Raw genomic sequence first — 23,590 nt, forward strand, 5'->3', positions numbered from 1 at the left:
ATGAGGCAGGGATTGGAGCAGTAGAGAAAGTTTTGAGTGAATCTGATAGATACACCACATCACAGGCGGAATTTATTTTGCAGTTACTTAATATTATTTTAAGGTGTAATTATTTTCTTTTTGAGGACAATTATTATCTTCAGCTCCAAGGGACCGCCATGGGTTCCAATGTCGCCCCCACATACGCAAATATTTTTATGAATATGTTTGAGGAACATTTTGTTTATAACAATCCTTTATTTTTATCATATGGCGCCACCTGGTGGCGCTATATTGATGATGTGTTTGGGGTGTGGGGGGGCGACATTGGAACCCTGGTAAATTTTGTGAATGAATTAAATGCAGCAACTAGTCACATCAGATTTAAGTTAGTCTTTAGTGAGGAGAGTGTTGTATTTCTGGACACAGTTGTGTCAAAGTGTAAATCAGGTCTAACTGTGGACCTTCATAGGAAAGACACAGATTGCAACACTCTCCTACACTATAAAAGTGCACACCCCCCTTCACTGGTAAGATCTTTACCCAAGAGCCAGTTTTTACGTGTAAGGCGTATTGTGTCTGATGAAACATTGGTTAAAGACAGGCTTAAAGAAATGGGGGATCGCTTCCTACAAAGGGGGTATCCATGTGAATTAATTGAGACTGAATTTAGGAATGCATTAAATACCCCTAGAGAGTTGTTATTGGAAAAGAAAAAACCTATGATGGATGATAATAAAAAAAGCCCTAGACTAGTGTTTGTAAGTCAATTTGCCCCTTGGAATCAACAGGTTATGAAGATTATTCGTAGGCATTGGCACATTTTGAGCACGTGTAATCCTAATATTCAAGAATTTAAGATTCCCCCTATGCCAGCTTTTAAACGAGGAAAAAACATAAAAGATGTTCTGGTACGGGCAGATATTGGTCCATCTAAGAGACCAGTTCAAACTTATTTTGGGAAGAAAAATCTGGGTAGTTTTCCCTGCTTAGGGTGCTCAAATTGCAATAGTATTATTAAAGGGCCAACATTTAGTCATCCAAGTACTGGCAAAAAATATTTCATTAAGGGACATTATACCTGTAATACTGATTTTGTGATATATTTGATTAAATGCCCATGTGGGCTGGGTTATGTGGGCGAGACCACCCAGTGCGTCAAAGAACGCATAGTTCAACACAAAAGTAGTATTAGAACCAATAAAAAGGATGCCCCAGTTGCCCATCATTTTTTGTCTGCAGGGCATAATTTAAGCCAATTAAGGTTCCAGATTTTGGAACAAGTACAACATCCTAGAAGAGGGGGGGATAGAATTAAATTGTTACAAAAACGTGAAGCATATTGGATTTATGAATTAGGGACATTATCTCCAGGGGGCATGAATAAAGAATTAGATTGGTCAATTTTTCTGTAGAAATCTAATTTTTATTAAATAAAATGTTTACATCTATCTTTGCTAAAATTTAGTGTAAAGGACTAAGTTAAAATCATACACTGCCTGAGAGTCTGCACTGTACATTGATATATTTTAGACTATGTATTAATTCATTGCTGGATAAGTAATAGTTAAATTAAAATTATTTAGATAAGTGTGATGTTTGTAGTTGACCACATGGGGGCAACATTCAGTTGTTAATGTTATACCTGACTTTTCAGGTGTTACAATTAGCTGTGCAGGTGTGACTTATTTTGGGTATATAAGAAGTGAATCAGTGTCTGTTTGTTATGCAAGATTAAGGACTTGTGTCCGAAACGTTGCTGATTTTTTGATCTTGGCTCAATAAAGTAAACTATTCATTGAACTTGGTGGTGCGACTACTATCTCTTGTTACATTTACTGGGGGTATTTTGCAGTGCCCCTGTGATTGCACACCTTGGATCCCAGGTGCTGGACTCTGAGAACTTTTCTTCTTTATTTAAGAGATGGGAAAATCTGGGTCTATATATGGTCTCTTTGTTAGTTGACTTAAATTTACTATCTATTAAATTGTTTGATGCAATTAAATTAGGATTCAATCTTCCTAATAGTGATTTTCTTCCTAATGAGAGAGTCCACAGCCGCATTCATTACTTGTGAGAAATAAGAACCTGGCCACCAGGAGGAGGCAAAGACACACCAGCCAAATGCTCACATACTCCTCCCACTTCCCCTATCCCTCAGTCATTCTATGCCTTTTCGTCCCAGAAGGTTGGCAGAGAAGTGTCAAAAGTTTTATTTTTTAAAGAACATATTATTATTTTTTACGTAAAGTGTGTCTCATGGAGGGTAGTACTCTTCGCAATGGGACAGGAGTTTTAAGTAGTCCTGTTAGTCTCTCAGTGAGGGCCTGGGCGAATGTTAGAGTCCGGAGATGCAGTGTGAGTTCTCTCTGCGACACCATCCTTACTCGTATTAACAGGTTCCCTTGCGGGGCTTTTGTTTCTGGGAGTGTATTTCTATTTGTCCCTGGTTCAGGGATGGAGATGCCATAGGGAGTGGACTTCTGGGTTTGGTGTTCTGGTGGGACTCTGCCCGTGTTTCTGGTCACACTTTTTCGAGGTGGCTAGTGGTGTTCCTCCCTCTCGTTCAAGGGGTGGGACTCCGTCCCTGGACTTTTCACTGTCGGACAGGTGGCTCTTTTCTCCAACATAGGTGTGTCCGGTCCACGGCGTCATCCTTACTTGTGGGATATTCTCTTCCCCAACAGGAAATGGCAAAGAGCCCAGCAAAGCTGGTCACATGATCCCTCCTAGGCTCCGCCTACCCCAGTCATTCTCTTTGCCGTTGTACAGGCAACATCTCCACGGAGATGGCTTAGAGTTTTTTAGTGTTTAACTGTAGTTTTTATTATTCAATCAAGAGTTTGTTATTTTAAAATAGTGCTGGTATGTACTATTTACTCAGAAACAGAAAAGAGATGAAGATTTCTGTTTGTATGAGGAAAATGATTTTAGCACCGTAACTAAAATCCATGGCTGTTCCACACAGGACTGTTGAGAGCAATTAACTTCAGTTGGGGGAACAGTGTGCAGTCTCTTGCTGCTTGAGGTATGACACATTCTAACAAGACGATGTAATGCTGGAAGCTGTCATTTTTCCCTATGGGATCCGGTAAGCCATGTTTATTTCGATGGTAAATAAGGGCTTCACAAGGGCTTATTAAGATTGTAGACTTTTCTGGGCTAAATCGATTCAGTTTTAAAACATATTTAGCTTTGAGGAATCATTTTATCTGGGTATATTGATATTATAAATATCGGCAGGCACTGTATTAGACACCTTATTTCTCTGGGGCTTTCCCAAAGCATAAGCAGAGCCTCATTTTCGCGCCGGTGTGGCGCACTTGTTTTTGAGAGGCATGGCATGCAGTCGCATGTGAGAGGAGCTCTGATACTTAGAAAAGACTTTCTGAAGGCGTCATTTGGTATCGTATTCCCCTTTGGGTTTGGTTGGGTCTCAGCAAAGCAGATACCAGGGACTGTAAAGGGGTTAAAGTGTTAAAACGGCTCCGGTTCCGTTATTTTAAGGGTTAAAGCTTCCAAATTTGGTGTGCAATACTTTTAAGGCTTTAAGACACTGTGGTGAAAATTTGGTGAATTTTGTACAATTCCTTCATGTTTTTTCGCAATTGCAGTAATAAAGTGTGTTCAGTTTAAAATTTAAAGTGACAGTAACGGTTTTATCTTAAAACGTTTTTTGTACTTTATTATCAAGTTTATGCCTGTTTAACATGTCTGAACTACCAGATAGACTGTGTTCTGAATGTGGGGAAGCCAGAATTCCTGTTCATTTAAATAAATGTGATTTATGTGATAATGACAATGATGCCCAAGATGATTCCTCAAGTGAGGGGAGTAAGCATGGTACTGCATCATTCCCTCCTTCGTCTACACGAGTCTTGCCCACTCAGGAGGCCCCTAGTACATCTAGCGCGCCAATACTCCTTACTATGCAACAATTAACGGCTGTAATGGATAATTCTGTCAAAAACATTTTAGCCAAAATGCACCCTTGTCAGCGTAAGCGTGGCTGCTCTGTTTTAGTTACTGAAGAGCATGACGACGCTGATATTAATATCTCTGAAGGACCCCTAACTCAATCTGAGGGGGCCAGGGAGGTTTTGTCTGAGGGAGAAATTACTGATTCAGGGAACATTTCTCAACAGGCTGAACCTGATGTAATTGCATTTAAATTTAAGTTGGAACATCTCCGCATTCTGCTTAAGGAGGTATTATCCACTCTGGATGATTGTGAAAAGTTGGTCATCCCAGAGAAACTATGTAAAATGGACAAGTTCCTAGAGGTGCCGGAGCTCCCAGAAGCTTTTCCTATACCCAAGCGGGTGGCGGACATTGTTAATAAAGAATGGGAAAGGCCCGGTATTCCTTTCGTCCCTCCCCCCATATTTAAAAAATTGTTTCCTATGGTCGACCCCAGAAAGGACTTATGGCAGACAGTCCCCAAGGTCGAGGGAGCGGTTTCTACTTTAAACAAACGCACCACTATACCCATAGAGGATAGTTGCGCTTTCAAAGATCCTATGGATAAAAAATTAGAAGGTTTGCTTAAAAAGATGTTTGTTCAGCAGGGTTACCTTCTACAACCCATTTCATGCATTGTCCCTGTCACTACAGCCGCATGCTTCTGGTTTGATGAGCTGATAAAGGCGCTCGATAGTGATTCTCCTCCTTATGAGGAGATTATGGACAGAATCAATGCTCTCAAATTGGCTAATTCTTTCACCCTAGACGCCACTTTGCAATTGGCTAGGTTAGCGGCTAAGAATTCTGGGTTTGCTATTGTGGCGCGCAGGGCGCTTTGGTTGAAATCTTGGTCGGCTGATGCGTCTTCCAAGAACAAGCTACTAAACATTCCTTTCAAGGGGAAAACGCTGTTTGGCCCTGACTTGAAAGAGATTATCTCGGATATCACTGGGGGTAAGGGCCACGCCCTTCCTCAGGATCGGCCTTTCAAGGCGAAAAATAGACCTAATTTTCGTCCCTTTCGTAAAAACGGACCAGCCCAAAGTGCTACGTCCTCTAAGCAAGAGGGTAATACTTCTCAAGCCAAGCCAGCTTGGAGACCAATGCAAGGCTGGAACAAGGGAAAGCAGGCCAAGAAGCCTGCCAATGCTACCAAGACAGCATGAAATATTGGCCCCCGATCCGGGACCGGATCTGGTGGGGGGCAGACTCTCTCTCTTCGCTCAGGCTTGGGCAAGAGATGTTCTGGATCCTTGGGCGCTAGAAATAGTCTCCCAGGGTTATCTTCTGGAATTCAAGGGACTTCCCCCAAGGGGGAGGTTCCACAGGTCTCAGTTGTCTTCAGACCACATAAAAAGACAGGCGTTCTTACATTGTGTAGAAGACCTGTTAAAAATGGGAGTGATTCATCCTGTTCCACTAAGAGAACAAGGGATGGGGTTCTACTCCAATCTGTTCATAGTTCCCAAAAAAGAGGGAACGTTCAGACCAATCTTAGATCTCAAGATCTTAAACAAGTTTCTCAAGGTTCCATCTTTCAAGATGGAAACCATTCGAACTATTCTTCCTTCCATCCAGGAGGGTCAATTCATGACCACGGTGGATTTAAAGGATGCGTATCTACATATTCCTATCCACAAGGAACATCATCGGTTCCTAAGGTTCGCATTCCTGGACAAACATTACCAGTTCGTGGCGCTTCCTTTCGGATTAGCCACTGCTCCAAGGATTTTCACAAAGGTACTAGGGTCCCTTCTAGCGGTGCTAAGACCAAGGGGCATTGCAGTAGTACCTTACCTGGACGACATTCTGATTCAAGCGTCGTCCCTTCCTCAAGCAAAGGCTCACACGGACATTGTCCTGGCCTTTCTCAGATCTCACGGCTGGAAAGTGAACGTGGAAAAGAGTTCTCTATCCCCGTCAACAAGGGTTCCCTTCTTGGGAACAATTATAGACTCCTTAGAAATGAGGATCTTTCTAACAGAGGCAAGAAAAACAAAACTTCTAGACTCTTGTCGGATACTTCATTCTGTTCCTCTTCCTTCCATAGCTCAGTGCATGGAAGTGATCGGGTTGATGGTGGCGGCAATGGACATAGTCCCTTTTGCGCGCATTCATCTAAGACCATTACAACTGTGCATGCTCAGTCAGTGGAATGGGGACTATACAGACTTGTCTCCGAAGATACAAGTAAATCAGAGGACCAGAGACTCACTCCGTTGGTGGCTGTCCCTGGACAATCTGTCTCAAGGGATGACGTTCCGCAGACCAGAGTGGGTCATTGTCACGACCGACGCCAGTCTGATGGGCTGGGGCGCGGTCTGGGGATCCCTGAAAGCTCAGGGTCTTTGGTCTCGGGAAGAATCTCTTCTACCGATAAATATTCTGGAACTGAGAGCGATATTCAATGCTCTCAAGGCCTGGCCTCGGCTAGCGAGGACCAAGTTCATACGGTTTCAATCAGACAACATGACTACTGTTGCGTACATCAACCATCAGGGGGGAACAAGGAGTTCCCTAGCGATGGAAGAAGTGACCAAAATCATTCTATGGGCGGAGTCTCACTCCTGCCACCTGTCTGCTATCCACATCCCAGGAGTGGAAAATTGGGAAGCGGATTTTCTGAGTCGTCAGACATTGCATCCGGGGGAGTGGGAACTCCATCCGGAAATCTTTGCCCAAGTCACTCACCTGTGGGGCATTCCAGACATGGATCTGATGGCCTCTCGTCAGAACTTCAAAGTTCCTTGCTACGGGGCCAGATCCAGGGATCCCAAGGCGGCTCTAGTGGATGCACTAGTAGCACCTTGGACCTTCAAACTAGCTTATGTGTTCCCGCCATTTCCTCTCATCCCCAGGCTGGTAGCCAGGATCAATCAGGAGAGGGCGTCGGTGATCTTGATAGCTCCTGCGTGGCCACGCAGGACTTGGTATGCAGATCTGGTGAATATGTCATCGGCTCCACCTTGGAAGCTACCTTTGAGACGAGACCTTCTTGTTCAGGGTCCGTTCGAACATCCGAATCTGGTTTCACTCCAGCTGACTGCTTGGAGATTGAACGCTTGATTTTATCGAAGCGAGGATTCTCAGATTCTGTTATCGATACTCTTGTTCAGGCCAGAAAGCCTGTAACTAGAAAGATTTACCACAAAATTTGGAAAAAATATATATGTTGGTGTGAATCTAAAGGATTCCCTTGGGACAAGGTTAAGATTCCTAGGATTCTATCCTTCCTTCAAGAAGGATTGGAAAAAGGATTATCTGCAAGTTCCCTGAAGGGACAGATTTCTGCCTTGTCGGTATTACTTCACAAAAAGCTGGCAGCTGTGCCAGATGTTCAAGCCTTTGTTCAGGCTCTGGTTAGAATCAAGCCTGTTTACAAACCTTTGACTCCTCCTTGGAGTCTCAATTTAGTTCTTTCAGTTCTTCAGGGGGTTCCGTTTGAACCCTTACATTCCGTTGATATTAAGTTATTATCTTGGAAAGTTTTGTTTTTAGTTGCGATTTCTTCTGCTAGAAGAGTCTCAGAATTATCTGCTCTGCAGTGTTCTCCTCCTTATCTGGTGTTCCATGCAGATAAGGTGGTTTTACGTACTAAACCTGGTTTTCTTCCAAAAGTTGTTTCTAACAAAAACATTAACCAGGAGATTATCGTACCTTCTCTGTGTCCAAAACCAGTTTCAAAGAAGGAACGTTTGTTGCACAATTTGGATGTTGTTCGCGCTCTAAAATTCTATTTAGATGCTACTAAGGATTTTAGACAAACATCTTCCTTGTTTGTTGTTTATTCAGGTAAAAGGAGAGGTCAAAAAGCAACTTCTACCTCTCTCTCTTTTTGGATTAAAAGCATCATCAGATTGGCTTACGAGACTGCCGGACGGCAGCCTCCCGAAAGAATCACAGCTCATTCCACTAGGGCTGTGGCTTCCACATGGGCCTTCAAGAACGAGGCTTCTGTTGATCAGATATGTAGGGCAGCGACTTGGTCTTCACTGCACACTTTTACCAAATTTTACAAGTTTGATACTTTTGCTTCTTCTGAGGCTATTTTTGGGAGAAAGGTTTTGCAAGCCGTGGTGCCTTCCATTTAGGTGACCTGATTTGCTCCCTCCCTTCATCCGTGTCCTAAAGCTTTGGTATTGGTTCCCACAAGTAAGGATGACGCCGTGGACCGGACACACCTATGTTGGAGAAAACAGAATTTATGTTTACCTGATAAATTTCTTTCTCCAACGGTGTGTCCGGTCCACGGCCCGCCCTGGTTTTTTTAATCAGGTCTGATAATTTATTTTCTTTAACTACAGTCACCACGGTACCATATGGTTTCTCCTATGCAAATATTCCTCCTTAACGTCGGTCGAATGACTGGGGTAGGCGGAGCCTAGGAGGGATCATGTGACCAGCTTTGCTGGGCTCTTTGCCATTTCCTGTTGGGGAAGAGAATATCCCACAAGTAAGGATGACGCCGTGGACCGGACACACCGTTGGAGAAAGAAATTTATCAGGTAAACATAAATTCTGTTTTTGTGTGCGGGCGGTCCACATTGTGGCAGTTCTGCGGTAGTTGAGGGTGTCCCTGTTTCTGGTTCTGGTCATCTTTTGACTTTTCAACTGTCTCTGTCTCTGTTTCTTTTGGATGCAGTGGGTCCCTGTTGAGGTGCTCTCTGAACTCTACGGGGGGTTTGGATCTCTGAATTTTCCCTCCATGGAGGGGTGTTTTGTCTAGGATCTTGGTTTTTGCTGGTTCCTTTTCTCCTGAGCTACGGGGTTCTTGTAGGGAGGTGCCTTATTCTCCTTTTTGGTTTAAGGCAAACTCCTTTGTTCCCTCCAGCTAGGGAGCTGGACAAGGTTTTATTTCCCCCCCTTTATTTGTGGCTGCACTATATCGTGCTACTTCGTCGTCTGTGCGGTTTCTTGTTCTCAAGATACTTTTTGTTCTTTTTCGGTCTCCGACTTGGTCGTGTTTGGCTGATGATGCCCTTTGTTCTGGCATCTAGTGAGGCTTTCTGGAGTCTCCAGAGCTAGTTTGATCTGTCTTTTGGAAGACAGGGTTCTGGTTAGTTATCCCTCTGCCTTGCTCCTTTCTTTGGGGAGTTGTTGGTCTGGGTTCCCTTATGGGGGCGTGTGTTTGGGATCTGCCTTTGGGCAGTGCGCTTCGAGTCCCGTTGGCTCCGTGATGTTGCATGTGGTTTTTACCCTTGTATGGGACTGTCGTTTCTGTCCTTGGGGCCCTTTTTTCTTCTTGTTTTTGTTCCTTGATTTTGGATTAAGCGGGACTTTTTTGTTTATGGGATGTAGTTCAGTCCTGGTGCCCTCAGATTGGGCCGCCTCTTACCCTCCCGTTCTTGGCATTCAGTGTGCTCTTTGGCTTGGGTATAATTTTCCCACAAGTAATGAATGCGACTGGACTCTTTCCCATTAGGAAGAAAAACATAAATTATGCTTACCTGATAATTTCGTTTTCTTCCATGGAAAAAAGTCCACAGCCCCCGCCCATTTTTTGAGGCTTTTTTGTGTATAGTCTTCTGGCACCCTTTCATCTTGATATTTCTTCCGCTGATCCTTGTTTCCCCGGCAAAATGACTGGGGGATAGGGGAAGTGGGAGGAGTATTTGAGCCTTTGGCTGGTGTGTCTTTGCCTCCTTCTGGTGGCCAGGTTCTTATTTCCCACAAGTAATGAAATGCGGCTTTGGACTCTTTCCCACAGAAGAAAATTAAATTATCAGGTAAGCATAATTTGGTTTTTTTTTCATATCTGCAAGCGAGGCACTATGTCCTTATTCTTGCTGCTGAACATGGTTGGATCTGGTCCTGGGGACTTTTTGAAAAATGATTTCCACTAGTTAGAAGCGGCATTCATTCAATCTCATTATGGTATCAATTATTGGCCTCCAAAAGGGGAGATCAAAATCTTTTAGAATTATCTCAACAATGGAATGCCTTTAATTTCCAACTTAATATTAATTGGGAGATAATTCAAAGATCTATTACACTAGTTGCCAAAACCACACTGTCCTTAACTTGGAGAGAGTCCCATGTTAAGTTATTATACCGGTCTTATTACACCCCAGCAAAAGGAGCTAAATGGGGGAATTCAAATTTCTGTGCATGTCCAAAATGTTCTTCCTACGCAGCGAATTTGACACATATGATATGGGGGTGTCTTAGAATTAGACGAATGTGGCAGAAACTAGAATATTTGATTCTCAGGGTCCTGAAGCTGTCTTATACTTGTTTCTCCCTACCACATATAATCTTTCTTTGGGAGGGAGGGCAAAATCAAAATCTTAATAAACTTAACACAATCATTCTCAAAACCAGAAATTAAATTTTTCGTCACTGGAAAAAAGGTAATGTCCCCAGCTTTGTAGAAATTAAAAATTATTTGGAAAAACAATGTATCATAGAGCAACATGACACAGATAAGAACAATGACCGAGACATATATCTCTTTTTCCAAAAGTGGTCCCCATACATAGTCTTCCCTCTGGAGAAATTGACCAGTTGATATTTCCATTTCGGAATTCAGAATTAGTTTTATTAGGGATTTGGTGACCTAAATGTCCTCTGCTCTGTGCCCCCCCCTTTTTTTTTCTTTTCCTCTGCTTCCTCCCTTTCATTTTCTCTCCCGCTTCCCTCCCAGTACTCAACCATTCTGAGGTTGTATTGTTACACTTTTGGGGTTAATATCCCTTACATGGATACTTTATTTTGAAGAAATGCAAATCTAACAAGACACTGCATGATGGTAATGTAGAGCTAAGCATGTTCTTAGTTAGATCATCTTCCCAACAAGGTACATAATCTGTGTTTAGGGTTCAAGATATGAACTGTATCAATTTGGGCCTGCGAGCTATTATTCAATGCTCTTTAAAAAATAATAAATAAATAAATATATATATATATATATATATTTATTTATTTATTTGTTTTCCTTTTCTCTTTGTGTTTAAATTAAAGTTACATGTTTTATTTTTCTCTTTCTGATCATCTTGAAAACTCAATGAAAATTAAATAAAAAACAAAAAAACAAAAAAAAAACCAGGCCTCTATGGATCAGATTTGTAAGGCGGCTACCTGGTCCTCCTTACATACGTTTTTCAAAATTTTACAAGTTTGATGTTTTTGCTTCGGGAGAAAAGTTTTGCAGGCTGTGGTGCCCTCAGAATATGGTCCTCCTCTTTCTGTTCCCTCCCGTTATTCATTCAGTGTCCTTCTGGAGCTTGGGTATAGTTTTCCCAACAGTAAGAAATTAAGCCGTGGATTCTCCCTATCTTAGGAAGGAAAACATAATTTATGCTTACCAGATAAATTCCTTTTCTTCCGTATAGGGAAAGTCCACGGCCCCCGCCCGTTTTTTCTTGTCTTTGGGCGGTCCCCTATTATTTATTTTATTCTTCTGGCACCATTTATACCCTGGTGTTTCTCTTACTTTTCCTTGTTCCCTCGGCAGAATGACTGGGGTAACGAGGAAGTGGGAGGGATATTTAAGTCTTGGCTGGGGTGTCTTTGCCTTCTCCTGGTGGCCAGGTGTTGTATTTCCCAACAGTAAGGAATGAAGCCCTAGACCCTCCCTTCCTGGAAGGAAAGGAATTTATCTGGTAAGAATACATTTATGTTTTTAACCCTCTAATCAAAAATGCTTTTAGATCATCATCTTTTTTTTAAAAAAAAAAATTTATGAAAAATTGGGTTTCCTTATTTCTTATACGTTTTATTTTTTTCATCATCCAATTGTCTCTTAAATTATTTCAAATAAGCATCTTTTGTTAGAATCACTACCCCTTCTGCCTTATATTTCTTTCATGTAATTAACAAGAGTCCATGAGCTAGTGACGTATGGGATATACATTCCTACCAGGAGGGGCAAAGTTTCCCAAACCTTAAAATGCCTATAAATACACCCCTCACCACACCCACAAATCAGTTTTACAAACTTTGCCTCCAAGGGAGGTGGTGAAGTAAGTTTGTGCTAGATTCTACGTTGATATGCGCTCCGCAGCAAGTTGGAGCCCGGTTTTCCTCTCAGCGTGCAGTGAATGTCAGAGGGATGTGAGGAGAGTATTGCCTATTGAATGCAGTGATCTCCTTCTACGGGGTCTATTTCATAAGGTTCTCTGTTATCGGTCGTAGAGATTCATCTCTTACCTCCCTTTTCAGATCGACGATATACTCTTATATTTACCATTTCCTCTACTGATTCTCGTTTCAGTACTGGTTTGGCTTTCTACAAACATGTAGATGAGTGTCCTGGGGTAAGTAAGTCTTATTTTCTGTGACACTCTAAGCTATGGTTGGGCACTTTATTTATAAAGTTCTAAATATATGTATTCAAACATTTATTTGCCTTGACTCAGAATGTTCAACTTTCCTTATTTCCAGACAGTCAGTTTCATATTTGGGATTATGCTTTAATTATCTTATTTTTCTTACCTCAAAAATTTGACTTTTTTCCCTGTGGGCTGTTAGGCTCGCGGGGGCTGAAAATGCTTCATTTTATTGCGTCATTCTTGGCGCGGACTTTTTTGGCGCAAAAATTCATTTCCGTTTCCGGCGTCATACGTGTCGCCGGAAGTTGCGTCATTTTTTTGACGTTATTTTGCGCCAAAAATGTCGGCGTTCCGGATGTGGCGTCATTTTTGGCGCCAAAAGCATTTAGGCGCCAAATAATGTGGGCGTCTTATTTGGCGCCAAAAAATATGGGCGTCGCTTTTGTCTCCACATTATTTCAGTCTCATTTTTCATTTGCTTCTGGTTGCTAGAAGCTTGATGTTTGGCATTTTTTTCCCATTCCTGAAACTGTCTTATAAGGAATTTGATCTATTTTGCTTTATATGTTGTTTTTTCTCTTACATATTGCAAGATGTCTCACGTTGCATCTGAGCCAGAAGATACTACAGGAAAACCTCTGCCTGCTGGATCTACCAAAGCTAAGTGTATCTGCTGTAAACTTTTGGTAGCTATTCTTCCAGCTGTTGTTTGTATTAAATGTCATGACAAACTTGTTAATGCAGATAATATTTCCTTTAGTGATGTACCATTGCCTGTTGCAGTTCCCTCAACATCTAAGGTGCAGAATGTTCCTGATAACATAAGAGATTTTGTTTCTGAATCCATAAAGAAGGCTTTGTCTGTTATTTCTCCTTCTAGTAAACGTAAAACGTCTTTTAAATCTTCTCTCTCTACAGATGAATTTTTAAATGAACACCATCATTCTGATTCTTTGGACTCTTCTGGTTCAGAGGATTCTGTCTCAGAGATTGATGCTGATAAATCTTCATATTTATTTAAGATGGAATTTATTCGCTCTTTACTTAAAGAAGTACTAATTGCTTTAGAAATAGAGGATTCTAGTCCTCTTGATACTAATTCTATACGTTTGGATAAGGTTTTTAAAGCTCCTGCGGTTTTTCCAGAAGTCTTTCCTGTTCCTAATGCTATTTCTGCAGTAATTGCTAAGGAATGGGATAGATTGGGTAATTCATTTACTCCTTCTAAACGTTTTAAGCAATTATATCCTGTTCCGCCTGACAGATTAGAATTTTGGGACAAAATCCCTAAAGTTGATGGGGCTATTTCTACCCTTGCTAAACGTACTACCATTCCTACATCAGATGGTACCTCGTTTAAGGATCCTTTAGATAGAAAAATTGAATCTTTTCTAAGAAAAGCTTATCTATGTTCAGGTAATCTTCTTAGACCTGCTATATCATTGGCTGATGTTGCTGCAGCTTCAACTTTTTGGTTGGAAACTCTAGCGCAACAAGTAACAAATCGTGATTCTCATGATATTATTATTCTTCTTCAGCATGCTAATAATTTCATCTGTGATGCCATTTTTGATATTATTAGAGTTGATGTTAGATTTATGTCTCTGGCTATCTTAGCCAGAAGAGCTTTATGGCTTAAGACCTTGGAATGCTGATATGGCTTCTAAATCAACTCTACTTTCCATTTCTTTCCAGGGAAACAAATTATTTGGTTCTCAGTTGGATTCTATTATTTCAACTGTTACTGGTGGGAAAGGAACTTTTTTACCACAGGATAAAAAGTCTAAAGGTAAAAACAGGGCTAACAATCGTTTTCGTTCCTTTCGTTTCAACAAAGAACAAAAGCCTGATCCTTCGTCCTCAGGAGCAGTTTCAGTTTGGAAACCATCTCCAGTCTGGAATAAATCCAAGCCTGCTAGAAAGGCAAAGCCTGCTTCTAAGTTCACATGAAGGTACGGCCCTCATTCCAGTTCAGCTGGTAGGGGGCAGGTTACGTTTTTTCAAAGAAATTTGGATCAGTTCTGTTCACAATCTTTGGATTCAGAACATTGTTTCAGAAGGGTACAGAATTGGTTTCAAGATGAGACCTCCTGCAAAGAGATTTTTTCTTTCCCATGTCCCAGTAAATCCAGTGAAAGCTCAAGCATTTCTGAATTGTGTTTCAGATCTAGAGTTGGCTGGAGTAATTATGCCAGTTCCAGTTCCGGAACAGGGGATGGGGTTTTATTCAAATCTCTTCATTGTACCAAAGAAGGAGAATTCCTTCAGACCAGTTCTGGATCTAAAATTATTGAATCGTTATGTAAGGATACCAACGTTCAAGATGGTAACTGTAAGGACTATATTGCCTTTTGTTCAGCAAGGGAATTATATGTCCACAATAGATTTACAGGATGCATATCTGCATATTCCGATTCATCCAGATCATTATCAGTTCCTGAGATTCTCTTTTCTAGACAAGCATTACCAATTTGTGGCTCTACCGTTTGGCCTTGCTACAGCTCCAAGAATTTTCACAAAGATTCTCGGTGCCCTTCTGTCTGTAATCAGAGAACAGGGTATTGTGGTATTTCCTTATTTGGACGATATCTTGGTACTTGCTCCGTCTTTACATTTAGCAGAGTCTCATACGAATCGACTTGTGTTGTTTCTTCAAGATCATGGTTGGAGGATCAATTTACCAAAAAGTTCTTTGATTCCTCAAACAAGGGTAACCTTTCTGGGTTTCCAGATAGATTCAGTGTCCATGACCTTTGTCTTTAACAGACAAGAGACGTCTAAAATTGATTACAGCCTGTCGAAACCTTCAGTCTCAATCATTCCCTTCGGTAGCCTTATGCATGGAAATTCTAGGTCTTATGACTGCTGCATCGGACGCGATCCCCTTTGCTCGTTTTCACATGCGACCTCTTCAGCTCTGTATGCTGAACCAATGGTGCAGGGATTACACGAAGATATATCAATTAATATCTTTAAAACCGATTGTTCGGCACTCTCTAACGTGGTGGACAGATCACCATCGTTTAATTCAGAGGGCTTCTTTTGTTCTTCCGACCTGGACTGTAATTTCAACAGATGCAAGTCTCACAGGTTGGGGAGCTGTGTGGGGATCTCTGACGGCACAAGGAGTTTGGGAATCTCAGGAGGTGAGATTACCGATCAATATCTTGGAACTCCGTGCAGTTTTCAGAGCTCTTCAGTTTTGGCCTCTTCTGAAGAGAGAATCGTTCATTTGTTTTCAGACAGACAATGTCACAACTGTGGCATACATCAATCATCAAGGAGGGACTCACAGTCCTCTGGCTATGAAAGAAGTATCTCGAATTTTGGTTTGGGCGGAATCCAGCTCCTGTCTAATCTCTGCGGTTCATATCCCAGGTGTAGACAATTGGGAAGCGGATTATCTCAGTCGCCAAACGTTGCATCCGGGCGAATGGTCTCTTCACCCAGAGGTATTTCTTCAGATTGTTCAAATGTGGGGGCTCCCAGAGATAGATCTGATGGCCTCTCATCTAAACAAGAAACTTCCCAGGTATCTGTCCAGATCCCGGGATCCTCAGGCGGAGGCAGTGGATGCATTATCACTTCCTTGGAAGTATCATCCTGCCTATATCTTTCCGCCTCTAGTTCTTCTTCCAAGAGTAATCTCCAAGATTCTGAGGGAATGCTCGTTTGTTCTGCTAATAGCTCCGGCATGGCCTCACAGGTTTTGGTATGCGGATCTTGTCCGGATGGCATCTTGCCAACCATGGACTCTTCCGTTAAGACCAGACCTTCTGTCACAAGGTCCTTTTTTCCATCCGGATCTGAAATCCTTAAATTTAAAGGTATGGAGATTGAACGCTTGATTCTTGGTCATAGAGGTTTCTCTGACTCCGTGATTAATACTATGTTACAGGCTCGTAAATCTGTATCTCGAGAGATATATTATAGAGTCTGGAAGACTTATATTTCTTGGTGTCTTTCTCATCATTTTTCTTGGCATTCTTTTAGAATACCGAGAATTTTACAGTTTCTTCAGGATGGTTTAGATAAGGGTTTGTCCGCGAGTTCTTTGAAAGGACAAATCTCCGCTCTTTCTGTTCTTTTTCACAGAAAGATTGCTATTCTTCCTGATATTCATTGTTTTGTACAAGCTTTGGTTCGTATAAAACCTGTCATTAAGTCAATTTCTCCTCCATGGAGTTTGAATTTGGTTCTGGGAGCTCTTCAAGCTCCTCCGTTTGAACCTATGCATTCATTGGACATTAAATTACTTTCTTGGAAAGTTTTGTTCCTTTTGGCCATCTCTTCTGCTAGAAGAGTTTCTGAATTATCTGCTCTTTCTTGTGAGTCTCCTTTTCTGATTTTTCACCAGGATAAGGCAGTGTTGCGAACTTCTTTTGAATTTTTACCTAAGTTGTGAATTCCAACAACATTAGTAGAAGAAATTGTGGTTCCTTCATTATGTCCTAATCCTAAGAATTCTAAGGAGAAATCGTTGCATTCTTTGGATGTTGTTAGAGCTTTGAAATATTATGTTGAAGCTACGAAATCTTTCCGTAAGACTTCTAGTCTATTTGTTATCTTTTCCGGTTCTAGAAAAGGCCAGAAAGCTTCTGCCATTTCTTTGGCATCTTGGTTGAAATCTTTAATTCATCTTGCCTATGTTGAGTCGGGTAAAATTCCGCCTCAGAGAATTACAGCTCATTCTACTAGGTCAGTATCTACTTCCTGGGCGTTTAGGAATGAAGCTTCGGTTGACCAGATCTGCAAAGCAGCAACTTGGTCCTCTTTGCATACTTTTACTAAATTCTACCATTTTGATGTATTTTCTTCTTCTGAAGCAGTTTTTGGTAGAAAAGTTCTTCAGGCAGCTGTTTCAGTTTGAATCTTCTGCTTATGTTTTTTGTTAAACTTTATTTTGGGTGTGGATTATTTCAGCAGGAATTGGCTGTCTTTATTTTATCCCTCCCTCTCTAGTGACTCTTGTGTGGAAAGATCCACATCTTGGGTAGTCATTATCCCATACGTCACTAGCTCATGGACTCTTGTTAATTACATGAAAGAAAACATAATTTATGTAAGAACTTACCTGATAAATTCATTTCTTTCATATTAACAAGAGTCCATGAGGCCCACCCTTTTTTGTGGTGGTTATGATTTTTTTGTATAAAGCACAATTATTCCAATTCCTTTTGGCCATCTCTTCTGCTAGAAGAGTTTCTGAATTATCTGCTCTTTCTTGTGAGTCTCCTTTTCTGATTTTTCATCAGGATAAGGCAGTGTTGCGAACTTCTTTTGAATTTTTACCTAAAGTTGTGAATTCCAACAACATTAGTAGAAGAAATTGTGGTTCCTTCATTATGTCCTAATCCTAAGAATTCTAAGGAGAAATCGTTGCATTCTTTGGATGTTGTTAGAGCTTTGAAATATTATGTTGAAGCTACGAAATCTTTCCGTAAGACTTCTAGTCTATTTGTTATCTTTTCCGGTTCTAGGAAAGGCCAGAAAGCTTCTGCCATTTCTTTGGCATCTTGGTTGAAATCTTTAATTCATCTTGCCTATGTTGAGTCGGGTAAAATTCCGCCTCAGAGAATTACAGCTCATTCTACTAGGTCAGTATCTACTTCCTGGGCGTTTAGGAATGAAGCTTCGGTTGACCAGATCTGCAAAGCAGCAACTTGGTCCTCTTTGCATACTTTTACTAAATTCTACCATTTTGATGTATTTTCTTCTTCTGAAGCAGTTTTTGGTAGAAAAGTTCTTCAGGCAGCTGTTTCAGTTTGAATCTTCTGCTTATGTTTTTTGTTAAACTTTATTTTGGGTGTGGATTATTTCAGCAGGAATTGGCTGTCTTTATTTTATCCCTCCCTCTCTAGTGACTCTTGTGTGGAAAGATCCACATCTTGGGTAGTCATTATCCCATACGTCACTAGCTCATGGACTCTTGTTAATTACATGAAAGAAAACATAATTTATGTAAGAACTTACCTGATAAATTCATTTCTTTCATATTAACAAGAGTCCATGAGGCCCACCCTTTTTTGTGGTGGTTATGATTTTTTTGTATAAAGCACAATTATTCCAATTCCTTATTTTATATGCTTCGCACTTTTTTTCTTATCACCCCACTTCTTGGCTATTCGTTAAACTGATTTGTGGGTGTGGTGAGGGGTGTATTTATAGGCATTTTAAGGTTTGGGAAACTTTGCCCCTCCTGGTAGGAATGTATATCCCATACGTCACTAGCTCATGGACTCTTGTTAATATGAAAGAAATGAATTTATCAGGTAAGTTCTTACATAAATTATGTTTTTTCATCATCCAATTGTCTCTTAAATTATTTCAAATAAGCATCTTTTGTTAGAATCACTACCCCTTCTGCCTTATATTTTGTTAAGTTTATGTTGAAATGCAAGAGGCCTACATATTTGTAATTATAGAGATCATATATAATACTTTGTTATACGACCTTAAATCAATTACTAGATGATGCCAATCTTGTATCCATATTGTGGAGGTCAATTTATTTTTCTCTTAATGTACAGTATCTCACAAAAGTGAGTACACCCCTCATATTTTTGTAAATATTTTATATCTTTTCATGTGACAACACTGAAGAAATGACACTTTGCTACAATGTAAGGTAGTGAATGTACAGACTGTATAACAGTGTAAATTTGCTGTCCCCTCAAAATTAGTCATCACACAGCCATTAATGTCTAAACAGTTGGCCAAAAAAGTGAGTACACCCCTAAGTGGAAATGTCCAAATTGGGCCCAATTAGCCATTTTCCCTCCCCGGTGTCATGTGACTTGTTAGTGTTATAAGGTCTCAGGTGTGAATGGGGAGAAGGTGTGTTAATGTTGGTGTTATTGCTCTCACACTCTCTCATACTGGTCACTGGAAGTTCAACATGGCACCTCATGGCAAAGAACTCTCTTCTAAAGATGATGCACAAGAAAGCCCGCAAACCGTTTGCTTAAGACAAGTAGACTAAAGGAACAGTGAACACAAATTTTTTTCTTTCGTGATTCAAATAGAGCATGGCATTTTAAGCAACTTTCTAATTTACTCCTATTATCAAATTTTCTTAATTCTCTTGGTATCTTTATTTGAAATGCAAGAATGTAAGTTTAGATGCCGGCCCATTTTTGGTGAACAACCTGGGTTGTCCTTGCTGATTGGTGGATAAATTCATCCACCAATAAAAAAGTGCATTCCAGAGTCTGAACCCAAAAAAAAGCTTAGATGCCTTCTTTTTCAAATAAAGATAGCAAGAGAACGAAGAAAAATTGATAATAGGAGTAAATTAGAAATTTACTTAAAATTACATGCTCTATCTGAATCACGAAAGAAACCATTTGGGTTCAGTGTCCCTTAAGGACATGGATTACTGGAACCATGTCCTGTGGTCCGATGAGACCAAGATAAACTTATTTGGTTCAGATGGGGTCAAGCATGTGTGGCGGCAACCAGGTGGTGAGGCGTACAAAGACAATTGTGTCTTGCCTACAGTCAAGCATGGTGGTGGGAGTGTCATGGTCTGGGCCTGCATGAGTGCTGCCAGCACTATGGAGCTACAGTTCATTGAGGTAACCATGAATGCCAACATGTACTGTGACATACTGAAGTAGAGTATGATCCCCTCACTTTGGAGACTGTGCCGACCCTAAACACAACTCCAAGACGACCACTGCCTTGCTAAAGAAGCTGAGGGTAAAGGTGTTGGACTGTCCAAGCATGTCTCCAGACTTAAACCCTATTGAGCATCTGTTGGGCATCCTTAAACGGAAGGTGGGTGAGCGCAAGGTCTCTAACATCCACCAGCTCCGTAATCGTCAAGGAGGAGTGGAAGAGGACTCCAGTGGCAACCTATGAAGCTCTGGTGAACTCCATGCCCAAGAGGGTTAAGGCAGTGCTGGAAAATAATGGTGGCCACACAAAATATTGTCACTTTGGGCCCAATTTGAACATTTCCACTTAGGGGTGTACTCACTTTTGTTGCCAACGGTTTATACATTAATGGTTGTGTGTTTTTGAGGGGACAGCAAATTTACACTGTTTTACAGGCTGTACACTCACTACTTTACATTGTAGCAAAGTGTCATTTCTTCAGTGTTGTTATATGAAAAGATATAATAAAATATTTACAAAAATGTGAGGGGTGTACTCACTTTTGTGAGATACTGTACTAAATAATGGTTGGTAATATAGAGCGAAAACGGAAGTAACCTTTCCGGTTAATGAAGCAATATACTGAAACCGGTGACCATTAACCGGAACGGGTTAAAAATAATCGCATATGGCAATAGAAATTTTTTAGATCCTTGGAATTAGCGAAGCATGTGTTGAAACTCAACAAGGGAAATATATCACGCTTATTTGTGAGACTGACAAATTTAATGGTCCTGTTATAACTGGCATAGCCGTAGTTGGAGTATACAGTAACAGCTTAAGCAGACAGTTGGGACTTTCAACATATGGTGGGTTCATATAGCACTGATTGTTAACCCTTTTGTTTTTAACATTTTATTGTTTTGCACAACTTGTTTTTATACAAAGTGTAATATTAAATTTCTTTTTATCCTATATCTGGCTATGTTTCCAAAGATTACTAGGGTGGCTACATATAAGCCTCTTTATCATACAGCACACATGATTAGAGCATAATTATGCTCCAACATATGTGAGTACAAATTTGACATGTTCCTTTGGATATTAACATACCTCAGACAATATTGCACTATTGTTTTTTTTTTTTTTTGTTTTCAATGGAACTTCAATGAGAAGACAATTTGAAGGACTTTACTGTGAATGACATCCTTTTATTTGATCACATTTTTATCACTGACTTAGTACCTACATCCATTTGGCACAAAGGGATAAAAGAAATAAACATCTTTTTCTTGCAAATATTTAATTTCAAAACTTCACCCACCATTTGGCTTATTTGGAGGAGCCAATCTTGTCTTCAGTCTGCAGACAACAAGGCTACCCTGGCTATAATGGTAGTATAGCGTGCATTGTTTTGCAGTTGTCATCTGATAAAGCCAATTAGGGACATAAATGAAGTCAGCATGGTGCACCTTAAGTTCTGATTAGAAATTGCTTAATTTTTATAGGTACATTTACATGAAAAGGAAGCAAAATAAATAATTAGCATTTCTTTATTATGCATGACAACATTGTATCTACAAATATCAAGGTGTTTACTGTCCCTTTTTGCTCAGATGTTGAAATCTCCACTGAAATTCATGTTTTGTGCACTTTACACAAGATCACATTTTCCTATTTATGAGTTATAAAGTTGAGAAAATGTTAATGGTTTGGAAACCTATTATTTAGTCCTGTGTAAAATATAGATAAATAAATTAGAGTATAAATTACAAATAACCTGTTGGTAAGACACTTTCATTTCAATTCCTGGTCCTTTATTATTTTGCCTTATTCTTTTGTAGATGCCACAACAAATGACCAGCAGGATCTCTTCTGTCAGAAGTTGCAGCAATGCTGTGTTCTGTTTGATTTCATTGACTCTATAGCCGATTTAAAGAGTAAAGAAATTAAAAGAGCCACATTAAATGAATTGGTTGAATATGTATCCTCAAATCGAGGCGTGATCATTGAATCTGCCTACCCAGATATTCTAAGAATGGTAAGTACATTTCTAGATGGTTAATCATACATAGAATTAATGACTTTCATGTTTTTGAGTTAGTATATTGAGTAATGGATAACGGAAAAGCAAAAAACACTTGAGCAGTCCTTAGTCAATAATATTACTATGCATGTAAGTGAATGATCCTATATATGTGGTTCAGTGTTGACCACTGTTACAAGGTTCCAGCAGGTTCCCTCATGAAGATCAGATCACAGGGTGACTTTCCTCTGACTCTTCTTTGGATAACATCCATGTTTAAAGCCTTGGCAGATGGTTTCCCATACCTTACAAGGGAACTCTAGCACACGCAAATGTCTTGAGCAGATGATTGTATTTCATGATATGTTGGTAGACACATTGGACATAATTTCTTTTTGGTATGGTATAATTTGCTAATTTCACACTGGAAACTTGAATAGTGGCATAAATGTAGCTTAAAATTAAATATTTTGTTCTCTTGAGTGGTCTTTCATACAGGTGGTGAGAGTCAATGATCAATTACTCCTGGGAATTCCGCTCCTGCCACTAGGAGGAGGCAAAGATTCCCAAAATCCCAAGAGCCCTCCAACCTTACTTGAAGCTAGTCTTGCCTTCACAAGCGGAAGGTGCTACAGATTATTTTCCATGAGAGGGGACCTCAGTCTGATTTTTAGGCCCATTTTCCCTCAGAGAGCTACTGTTTGATGGAGGAATGTATTGGGCAGTGGCACCTTAGCCTCCTCATGTTGGTTTATCTGTATACTCCATATCTAAGTTCCTTCTACCGTTATGTTTCCAGCACTACATCGGCTCTCCACTGGAAGCAGTATTCTGTATTTGGTGTATCCTGTAGTATGGGTGCCTATTAGGTAAGTATGTTAATGTATTTGGGGCAATCTTTTAGCTTATTGGCTATTATTTTGTACATTCAGTTTAGTACATTATAGTAGGGTAATGTGGATTAGATTTAAACCAAACTTATTTAAATCATGATTTAAATCTCTAAAATAAACTCAGTTTTTTTTTTTTAAATCATGGTTTTCTACATAAACATTTCTCTTGTTAAGTGTAGTCAGTCCACGGGTCATCCATTACTTATGGAATATATCTCTTCCTAACAGGAAGCTGCAAGAGGATCACCCAAGCAGAGCTGCTATATAGCTCCTCCCCTCACATGTCATATTCAGTCATTCTCTTGCAGCCTAACTAAAGATAGGTCGCTGTGAGAGGTCTGTGGTGTTTTTTAACTTAGTTTATTTCTACAATCAAAAGTTTGTTATTTTAAATGGCACCGGAGTGTGCTGTTTATTCTCGGGCAGCATTAGAAGAAGAATCTGCCTGCGTTTTCTATGATCTTAGCAGACGTAACTAAGATCCACTGGCTGTTCTCATCTGAGGAGTGAGGTAACTTCAGAGAAGGGGAATAGCATGCAGGGCCCCCCTGCAAACGAGCTATGTGCAGTAAATTATTTTTCTGAGGAATGGAATTGACTGAGAAAATACTGCTGATACCATTGTAAAGTAAGTTCAGCAGTGATGCAGTGATAGCGACTGGTATTAGGCTGATGAGTGTGTGTACACTGAATGTATTTTTCTAAGGAATGGAATTGACTCTGAAAATACTGTTAATACTGAAATAATGTATGAGCCTTAACTGCAGTAAAAGCGACTGGTAGCAGGCTTATTAATAACAATTCATAACTTTTCAAATGTATGTTTAAAACCTTTACTGGCATGTTAATCGTTTTTTGT

General features: G+C 40.3%; 1 protein-coding gene across 1 annotated transcript in view; it reads left to right on the forward strand.

The window, feature by feature from the left end:
* Positions 1–23,590, forward strand: part of LOC128658218 (serine/threonine-protein phosphatase 2A 56 kDa regulatory subunit alpha isoform) — a gene marked incomplete in the record, with an annotated part of 340,402 nt that overhangs the window by 12,875 nt on the left and 303,937 nt on the right. The window contains 1 exon segment of the mRNA XM_053712752.1: positions 21,657–21,853. Within this exon segment, the coding sequence (XP_053568727.1) occupies positions 21,657–21,853 (197 nt within the window).

This window comes from Bombina bombina, chromosome 4 (assembly GCF_027579735.1).
Source record: "Bombina bombina isolate aBomBom1 chromosome 4, aBomBom1.pri, whole genome shotgun sequence".
Lineage (NCBI taxonomy): Eukaryota > Metazoa > Chordata > Amphibia > Anura > Bombinatoridae > Bombina > Bombina bombina.